At 34.1% G+C, this 11,009-nt stretch overlaps 1 protein-coding gene across 1 annotated transcript; it reads right to left on the reverse strand.

Moving 5' to 3' along the window:
- Positions 1-6,275: 6,275 nt before the first annotated feature.
- Positions 6,276-10,681, reverse strand: LOC103335240 (PI-PLC X domain-containing protein At5g67130-like). Its single transcript, XM_008238250.2, has 9 exons — positions 10,497-10,681; positions 10,346-10,411; positions 10,066-10,188; positions 9,828-9,965; positions 8,381-8,479; positions 7,448-7,751; positions 7,130-7,353; positions 6,942-7,028; positions 6,276-6,799 (listed from the first exon to the last, which is right to left on the reverse strand). Exons 1-9 carry the CDS (start codon positions 10,503-10,505, stop codon positions 6,632-6,634), a joined length of 1,218 nt encoding a protein of 405 aa, XP_008236472.2. The 5' UTR covers positions 10,506-10,681; the 3' UTR covers positions 6,276-6,631.
- Between the last annotated feature and the right edge of the window lie 328 nt (positions 10,682-11,009).

Below are 11,009 nucleotides of genomic sequence, written 5' to 3' on the forward strand. Positions count from 1 at the left end.
AATGACATAGACTGTTAGACAACATATATCTTCAATCGTCATAAAGCAAAGTTGACGATCAAACACTCACTCAATTTATGTGGTTAACGATGTATTAACTCATTAACTGATTAATGTTTTTTTCTCTATCTATTATTTCTTTATAACGGTAGGATTTTATTGATAGGAAACGTAACTAGTACAAAAAATCGGGCAATGTCGTCGGAGATTAGGCGAGTTTCTCTATTCATACGGGCTCCATCGTCGATTTAACTGAGTAGCCTTACCTACTCAACCGCAAACAGAAGCAGGAACCTAAAAGCTATATTATTTCTACAATGCATAAGTATCATTTTGTTAATTAATTAAATATATATGTTCTGTTAATTGTCAATTTATTAATTTTATATTTTATATTTGAAATTTAGTCAAATTCTAAAAAACTAAGGAAGAGCTCTTCCTTAAAGAAAATGGGATTTTTGACACTTGTCAAATTCCAAATCAAAGAAAGTAAAAAGAAATTCAGATAAAAAAAGAGTTTAATAAAATTGACAAGTATCAAAATTTCAGTTGCATTGAAAAGAAGCCTCCTCAGTTTTAACGAGCCAAGTTTTTTCCGTGATGGTCCATTCTCCTCCATAACTAAGTGTGAATCGAATCAACCTTTTCCATTAGCATAAAAAAGGATTCCAGCATATTGCTTTGGTTTTCGATTCTCTATTATCCTAATGCTCAACAGATCTTGTTTATGTTATGGGAGCAACCATTCCCCCAACTAATTTAATCCAATAATTAAAGTAGGGAACCAACTAATCAAATCTTTCTTTACAATAATTAAATATTAAAAAAATTCATTAAAGTGGTCGAAAGCCAACTTTTAGTGAGATTAGTTTACAAATTTCTAAGGGGATGCGTCCGAGAGGCCTACATGTCTCGATAGTGGATGAGTTGTTCATAATCCACACATTAATTATAGATTAAGCAGCTTGTTTTCAACCCCTAAAAATGATTCGATTCCAAATTTTTAGTGTAAGCTTAGTTGGGTTTGTGATTAGACCTAGGGGTTTTTTTTTTCAGCTTTGTGGTCCTATACTCCTATCAATCAAATAATTCAATCCACTTTCCACGTGGGTGGTCCATTCTTGCACCACGTGTCAACTTTGATTGTGATGCTGATGTGGTCCATATATGTAACGTCTATTTTCGACAACATTTTTGTATGTGTGCATAGGGTTCTCAATTCGTGGTCCTTTGTTTTCGCCCAAAGCCACAAGACACCTAAGTGTGAACATTCAAATTTCAACTCATTGAGAAATGGGTGATTGGATGCCACGAGAGAGGTTTATTTTCTTTTGTTTTGTTCAAAAAGTGAAAAGAAAAAAAAAAGTTATATCCTTTTTTATTATTGGCAAACACAACTAGTTTTCCTTCCACACTACTTTTAAGAACCAATACCCCAAACCCATCACTCTTTTCCCCTAATTTGTACAGTAATTAGGAGTTTTTCCGAGGATGTGTCAACGGGGATTTAGTCGAGTAGAAAATGATTTACTTACAGACTAGTAATCTCAAACTGTGATACGTAATTGAATATGTTACTCTTAGCATAGACTAATTATGATACGTGATTAAAATGACAAGAATATGTTACCAATCTATACTTAACTATCTATAACATGGTCAAGTGGTTGAAAGGAGAGGATGTGTCATTTCATTGAATAATGACCACATTAGCTGATAATTCTATAAACGTAATGTTTTATTTTAGTTTCAAATAGTCAAACAATGTTTATCTCTCTCTATCTGTGTTTTTTTTTCTTTCTAAATTTAATTAAGCTCTTCATGGCATGCACGCGCGGACCAAATGAGTAGATTTATGAAGGCTAGAATATGGATACTGTTTGATCATGTGGATTATGATGCAAGCAGTCAAACTGAGTAGATTTAAGCGTATATAAATATTATAATTGTGTGCTTTCAAACTTGGCAACTGTTACCAATCCAATTTTCGTATCTTATATTATAAAATAAATGTTGCTGCGCATATAATTAGGTTGGGTGGAAAATCTATGCTCCATCAACACTCAGATGTTAATCCCTCACAATTAATTTAAAACTCGGGTTAATTGGACATGACTTTATTATGTGGCATTTCTAGAAGGCTTTTTATTTTTTTATTTTTCTTTGTGCATGATTGATAGTTGGGAACTTGTCTCTAATTGGATAGTGGATAGCCAATTGTTGTCATAGGTGTTGGATTTCATTGGGTAGATAAGAATCATTTTTCTTTGTGCAAGAAAAAAAGGATCTTTTACCTTGCAAAAAGTCCACAAAGATAAATAGGTGTATGATCATTTTACTGATTCGCCCAACATGATTGCAATAGGTGTATTAGTTATGCAGATAGACGTGGGTTAAGTCAGTTGGCTAACAGTGTGTATGCCTAATATTCCAAAAATTTTATTGATTTGCCCAATAGAATTGCAATCAACAATATATTAGGCAAATTGATCGAGACAGCATGTATGCCCTTTGCATCTAATCGCTCGAGAATATTTCGTAATTTGTTTATTGATTTGCAGGCAATTGAGCTCAATGCTATAGAATATGAAGAAAAAAAATTGTTGCTTTTTTATGACAAGTCATATGATGACACATTTCGAAAACAGAATTCCCCCACACCGACCTACAAATCATATATATTCCATGTATTTCTTAGTGCTTGATTAACTGAACTAAGCCAACATATTTGTTTTCGATCAGAGTGCTTGATCAGAATGACATTGAGCCAAGCTTGATTAAATTGTTAATGTATAATCAACCTTAAATCCCCCCTAAAATAAAGGAATTAAGGTTTCTTGAGCCCTGCACAGAAGGGATTCATATGTTAAATTATTTAGACGCATGCAAAGTGTCCTTGATTCATGCATATTAATTTAGTCCCGACCAGAGACTAATTAGCTGCAGTTACCACCATATACTTTTATTTCTTGGCCCCTAACCAAAGATGCCAAAGGCGCTAGGAGCTGACTGCTTTGCTCATATAATATTTCTCAACTGGACGACTCACCAGTACAAGTTTAGGTTTATATATATGCACGTTATCATTGTGCGAACATCATTGTAAAGAAAGAGGAAATAAGGGAATGACAGTAGAAAATACATGGCATCCACACGATAAAAGCTAATATAATTTTAAAAGAATTATATTTCTTTTAACAAAGGTCCTAGGTCAAAACTAAAAGCTAGTATAACATTTAGGGTTTAAATAAAAAAATAATCTTATTGAAAGATAACAATCTAATTTTTTAGAATAAGTATGTATATGTATGTATGTAAAGTGTTTGAGGAGTGGGATTGCTCGTAAATGGAGAAGAAGTAAAAGAAACAGGAAACTTAGGTTAAAATTAAAGTAGTCAATACCGACCTTGCAAAGGGTGATATCATTACACCCACAAACCGATTGACCGTTAGCAAACTCCACAGCTTCTGGGGCGCCACCACCCTCACTTGTCTGCAAAATTCGTAGCCAATTATATTTTAGTAAATAATTACATGATGCAATCTTTTATTTATTTATTTATTTGAAGTGGATGTGGTAGTAAGTAATTACCGGGTTAAAATCAACATCAATGAAATTAGGCCATCGATTGCCAGCAGCTACATGGCAGGTTTTGAGCATGTCAAGCAAGGGAGCTGAGTTATCTTTGCAGGCATTAGGAAGGTTTGGATTGCTTGAAAAGAAGTTCATGAACACTAATGACTTGGTTGTGTTCTGCACGTCCAATGATTCAACACGGTTTGAGCAAGACCCAGCTTTCATCCCATTATCCCCATCTGCAAATTCCAATCTCCATTAAATTTCATGCACTGGGGTTCAAATTATAAGCAAATAAACTACATGTTTTAGGTAACATGATCACATTTTCTCTCCACAACTTATATAGGACTTGCATTTTCTTTGTCTATGGGTGGTTGAGTGGGTTCGGAATGATCATGGGCTAGTTTACAGGTATTGAAATCTGCAGCCAAGCCCATATAGCTAACCTATACTTCAATTACTAAATCGGACTAATGGATAATTGTCTACGCACACACTCTCTACTGTTAATGTAAGTGAGTCTTAAAATGCATCAACGGCTGATGAACGCACTATTCATATTCATGACTTCATGTCAGTACGCATTTGTGATTAACAATAAGATATTGTCATGTCGCATACTTGATGACTACAATTTAGAACAAATTTTGATGACTCTAGGTACATACGATCCATCAATTTTCTACCATTTAGTTCCACTGGTAGGCAATTCCTTCAGAAGCCTCCTTTTCTGCTCTTGAAGTGAAAACCACTAAACGTTGATTTGCCTTGGCCATGTCTTGGAAGTATTGGCCAATCGGCCATGTCTTGAAGTATTGGCCAATCTCCACCATTTTTTGGCATCTGAGTTACTGGAAACCAGAATTCCGGTATGGTATGGAGAATTAGTTATTTGCCCATGCTAACAAGATTTTGAGAATTAGTATCCCCTTCATTCTATAACCTTGTTTCTCACTCAAGAAAAACTTGGGGTGTTTGGACTTTCATGCCATCTGGCACAACCAATGAGTCTAATTAAAGCGATGTTATAAGTTTTTATTTATGACAAATTTTATTGTAACACATGTTATGTTTTAACTGGACAGTACCTGTAATTTATATATATTATTACAAGACAAAAAACTTCACACCTAACAAATAAAATAACTTTCTATAGCATTATGACTTTGGTAGCAAGTGAAGCGAAAATAATACATAAAAAATAATACATCGAAAATAAATAAATAAAATTTGAGTCTTTGTATTTACAAATGGTTAGACTTATTCCTACATCAGCTAACCTAATTTATAGTTACATTTTTACTGAATTACGCTAGCTTATGTGGCAACAAATCTAGCCATTAGATTGTTGTAGTAGTTTAGATTAAATGAAATGCACCTAAATAAACGATTTGTAAATTCATAGACTCGATGTATGATAGGAAAAATGTACCGTGACCACCTTACCCTGACCACTAGAACCTAAAAAAAGGGTTGAGCCGAACAAAATGGCAATAAAGATGAGTTTCTGCAAGCCAACATTAATTAATTGTGAGATCGTAGAGAGTATATCAAGAAGAGGAAGATGAAGAACTACTTGCCTTCATGATAAATTTGAATATGTTTTTGTATATGCGTTGTCTTTGATTAGCTGCATATATACATATGGATTCAGAACACTTAAGGAGCTGTTTTATAGGGCAAACAAAATTTACCCAAATGCTAAAACAGAAAGAGACAGATTGGTTTTACATAATTTAATGGTTGTGATTTATAAAATACAAATTTATAAAATGTCTTTTACTTGATACAATAGTGTATGCATCCATGTCCTTAAATAACCTTTGAAATGCTTATAAAAGGAGGAAGTATCTGGTAACGTTTTCCTCTCACCCTTTGCCCTCTTAGTATATAGATCAAAATTCATTACGTAAAAGGGAATTCATAGGTTGCATGGAAGAGACAGATGGATAATTGGAAGAAAAGTAAAGAGTTTATCATTAGAACACTTCGGAGAAAAAAATTTCATCTACTTGTTCAAAAATTATTATTTTTTTTGTAGCCCATCGCTCATAATTTTTTTTTTGGAGCCCATCAATGAAGCCCCAAGCCCACCTTCCACCATTGAGGCATACTCAGCTCTCAATGAAATGGCCCATTCCTTGTGGTACAACTAAAACCCAAGCTCAAATTAAAGTTTTTATTTTTTATTTTTGAAAAAAGAGTCATTTTTGAAGTGGTTGAGAGAAAAATAGGCTACCTTTAAAAAAAAAAAAATTGAAAGCTAGCATGTTTCAACAAAAAGGAACCACAATTCTGCTAAAATTGAAAGCTTGAATTTCCCAGACTCATATCCTTGAGCTTTTCAATAAGAAGTTGAAGTAAAAAATATGAGTTTGGTCAGTTAATCATGTAGTGTGTTCGATTCTCAACTCCGAATTCGATGCTGATGTTAAAATTCAGATTTATTTATTTATTTTCTAATCTGGCGACCGGAGCAATTTGAGTCCTTAAAAACAAAGGAGCTGAGTATTTAACAAAAACATCAAACCTTCTTGTAATTTAAAAAAAAAAAAATTTCTGTTAACAAAAACGTGAGTGGGTTTGGTAACATCAATATTTCTACTACCTCTAAACTAGTGGAGCTATTATATTTCAAAATGAAAAGCCTTCCAACTCCCAGCCAAAGTAGACATGTATACCTCTGCAGCCAGAGTAGACCAAATATAAATATATATATATACACACACACCACATGCTCACCAACAAAAATGTTCCCAACTCAGACAATTCTGTTATCAATTGAAAAGATATACACAGCAAATCTTAAAGAAATATAAAATCCATCATGCCTCCATCTCCATGTGCACAATGACAAAAGATTGCCTCCAAAAGTTTCCCACAATTACAAAAAGCTGGAAGGCATGCTGTTTTTCTGTCTGTTAATTTCTTTTTAATGATCACATGAGCCCCATTCAACACACTAATTCAAATTCCAAATTGACAGTCAACTTCATGCTGGTTAGAGAATAGATTTCCTTTTTGTTTTTATTATGTTAAAGAATGCAGAATCTACGAAGACAACAACAGGAGAAGGCTCACAAGAAGACTCCCAAACAACCACTGGATTTGAACTGGCCCCCCATTTGAATTTGAATAACCGAAGTTGGTGTTTGTTGGTGCAGCTGTAGGGATAACATCAGCCTCAGGCTCTGAACATACTCCAAAACTCATATTGGCCTGTGTACACAAGAATACATTAACAAGTATCGTGTATCTAAACGACCGTATTAGGTTAATATTTGTTTGAACGTCTTGTTCAGATTGATAATCTGATAACATAACATATCAGAGATTTATACACGGGATATATATTACTCACCTTGCAGTTGGCGATGGTTCCACACCCGCAAACTAAATGACCATTTGCCACGTCTGTTGCTCTAGGAGCTCCCCCACCATCACTTCTCTGGAAGTACATTTATACACACACACACACTAAATTGAGCATCCATCTAATTTTGTTTTGCCAGTATTTTAAATTAATTGTGGAAAATAATATTAATATACCTTGTAAAAATCAACTGCAATGAAGTTAGGCCATCTTTTACCAGCGGCATCAGAACATGTATTGACCATGCGAAGCAATGAGTCTGAATTATCTTTACAAGCTTGGGCTAAGTCTGGAACATCTCGAAAATAATTTACTAGGACTAATGATTTTGTTGTTGTGTTCATGGGAGATGATTCTGCTCGATTTGGACACGACCCGGCAATCATGCCACCTTTTCCATCTGAATCAAGTTTCAAATTAAGCGACGTAGTTTTGGACATAAACACAATATCAGCGTGAAAAATAGCATGTTCAAAATCGTAATTAGGACTCACATTGGTTTTCTACCACGTAGTTCCACTCGTAGGCAATCCCTTCACTGGCCTCCTTTGCTCGTTTCGAAGTGAAAACCACCAGACGCTGATTTTTCTGGATCATATCAGCAACAGTTGGCCAATTTCCGCCATTTTTGGGCATTCTTGACACTGGGAACCAGAACTTTCTCAAGCCAGCAGCATCAAACACCTTGGTCAAGCCCTTTGGTGATGTAACGTAGTCTTCAATGATGATGGTCACAATCTCTGATGGGTTTGCTTGAAGAAATGCTTGAATTTCTTTGAGAACATTAATGGCAGGTTGCTGGTAAATCAGATTGTAGATTAATTAGTACTACTATTTAAAAGATGCTTTTAATATATATATATATATATATATATATAATACCTTTGGTTAATTCAAACATTAAGAATTGAAATTATTAATTAAACGAGGATAATATGGTAAATTCATACTTTTTAATTTAAAACAAAATAAAATTAAAAACAAAATCAGATAATAGGTCATACTTTTACGAAACATAACTACCCATTTTATCTTTTCTTAATTTAAAAAAAAAAACAATTGGAGTATGTGCCAAGGGTCTAGTAAATATAAACAGAAATTATTCAATTTAATTAATTTTAGAAAATATCATCTTTAAAAGTAAATTTAATGACAGTTTGAGTCATAACCACCTATCGTGTTACTATCACATAAACCAGGCTTCCCATTTATGTGGTACTCAATTAAACTTCATTTAAACTTCATCAACTTAAGATTTTCATTAGTTCATCACTTAATCGACATGATGAAAACCAGTAATTTTTTTTTATACAAACGACATTCTACTTTAATCTAATCTAAACCCGTAATTATAGATATTAGTACCCTAAGTGACATTTTAATTAAAAATTATCGGCAACAACTCATTATTTCGCATCTATACTTACAAAAGATGTAAAGTTGTAGCAGTTGCCCCCGAACGAGTGACATAACCAAATATCATTCTGAAAGTCATACATATCGAGCATTAACCCTCTAACACCATTCTGCAAGATGATACAATTTTGTTAGCATATAAAATTCATGAAAACAAATAATGCACGAAATCAATATTTTATTTTTACATTTTGAAAAAAAAAAATTCATAATAATATTTTGAAAAATATCATTTTATTTATTTTTCCACCATCTGTATAAAACTTCCATCTATGTGGGTCAATATTTTGGCTCTTTTGGTAGAGTGATGCTTATATTATAGAGCAAGCATGACGGGTGTATTTTGCAAGTAGTTGTGGTGGTCATCATCATCATTATGAACATATATGTATATATCTTACTTTTGGATGTATGCTTATTCTCTTCTTCCCCAATTAGAAAATAGAGGAAGAGGAAATTATCAGTCAAAATACACCTAATGGCTAATTCCATAATAATGGTGGGTAAAAAGTCTAGCACTTGCCCCCTTCTTCTACGGTTCTACCAGCGCAATTGATGGATATTCGTGCCGGGCAAGCCAAGACTCGTAGTATTACACACTTTTTCTCCCTTCTAAATTACGAAGTGCTTTTTGAGTTCTTTTACCTCATTCTAAAGTGCTTATGCAATGTAAAGTCCTATTTTTGCATACAACAAATAGGTCACACAACAGCCAACCAAGACTACCTGAATTGGAAATTTCAAATTTTCACATCAAAACCTAGCGTGAGAACCTACATGCAAGAGTGTCCATTATTACTTATTGGAGCCCATATGAACCTTGAATTGAACCATCATTTTTCATGCTAATTCAACTAGCCAAACCTCAATATTTTGCTAAGTTGCTAATTTCAATAACCCAAACGATATTGTTATGCACAAAAATTCAGAAAAAAAGAAAAAAAAAATGTAAGCATAAACAAAAACTCACTTTCAACTTTTCCAATTTTTTTAAATACGATAGTCTAAACTGAAGAGGGTTTCTCACACATTCACATTACAAAAGTATCATAAGAGTTCGAATACGAGACAACTGATTTACAAGTTAAACAATTTTTCATTAGGCTAGCCCATTCACACTTCCTCATTTATTAACGCATGGTGTGGTCCTTTTTCAGGTTAGCAATCTATTGAATGTCATCAATGCGATAAGTGACAGGGCCTCACCCCTCAACCGCGTGGCCTTGAATTCTAGGCCTCTGTGTTTTTTTTTAATAAAAAATTATTTCTTCTCCTCGGTCAAATAAAAGAAAAAAAAACACAACAAACACAAAACACACGCATTTCTTCAATGATTTTCTTCCAAGTTTCTCCCGAATCAAACAAGAAGTTCGTTATAGCTTCCACGAAATTAGAAAACAAATGAATATATTATAATTTATATATGCATAAAAATATAGAAGATAGAAAGAGACATACATTAAGCTGATCGGTAATGGAGTCTTGCTGATTAGTAGGAGCAAGAATTAAAGAGCCAGTCGCCGATTTTTCGCCTAACCTCGCAAACGAATTGTGGGTTGTCAACCATGAATACCTATTAAACGGCAGCGTTTTGACCTGTTCATGTATAAATGCACAACCACATCAAACAGTTGCAGACAGACTAAAGCTGAAAATGAACTGAAAATGAACTGAAAAAATCAAACAAATTGGGTACCTGAGAAATGGGGTTTATGGGTTGGGTTCTGGTGCATTTGGGCACGACGTTGCCGTCTGCAAGGCACGTCTCGCAGTGCAAGCCCGAGTCACAGTCGCTGTTCTTGATGCATTTCTGCCCCTCCTGGAAATTGCAGAAAACAGAGGAAACAGAACAGACAGAGTGAAAAATGGTTGGTGTTGACTTTAAGTTGAGCAAATGCTTATAAATTAACAAGAAATGAAATGGGTTTTCAGTTTTGAATTAAAGAGAAAGGAGAAATTAATTAAAAAGTTGAAACCTTGCGGGCTGAAGAAAGATCAAGGAGAGAAATGGTAGCCAACAGAGTTGCAATGATAACGAGTCTCTGCAAGGGAAAAAAAAAACACAGAAATGGGTCAGAGGGTAGAGAGAAAAAAAAAGGTGATCGAGAAGAAGAAGAAGTTAATTACAAGCTCCATTGAGGTGTTGGCTATGGAGCTTTACTTGCACACAATCTACAGATGCAGGGCAATTCTCAAAGAACCAGAGAACAAAAAGGGTGCCCTCTGTTTAAGCAAAGAAATAGAAATTGTTCAAGACTCCTTTTAAATCACCATCAATGTTTATACAACAAAGTCTTTTAAGACCAAAACCTAGTTGGAATATCAGACACGTGTATCTTATGGAAGTAAAGTTGGAGAGGCCCCACACTAGAATTCCTCTTCCCTTTCATCTCCAACATGAAATGCATGTTGTTTGTTCTGATGTGTGTGTGTGTGTGTGTATATATATATATATAGAGCAAGTAAGATGGGATTGTTGTATATTATCAGAGTCCATTGCCATTTATTTGCTTGTTTTAATTCAAATTCTCCTCTTTTGTGTGGATAAAGGCCTATCTAAATGAGTGGTTGCATTTAAACTATATTTTTAATTATGAAGAAAGAAGATTAATAAGATTGCTAAATGAATATGATGCTTTG

This window comes from Prunus mume, linkage group LG6 (genome assembly GCF_029339155.1).
Source record: "Prunus mume cultivar Tortuosa linkage group LG6, ASM2933915v1, whole genome shotgun sequence".
Classification (NCBI taxonomy): domain Eukaryota; kingdom Viridiplantae; phylum Streptophyta; class Magnoliopsida; order Rosales; family Rosaceae; genus Prunus; species Prunus mume.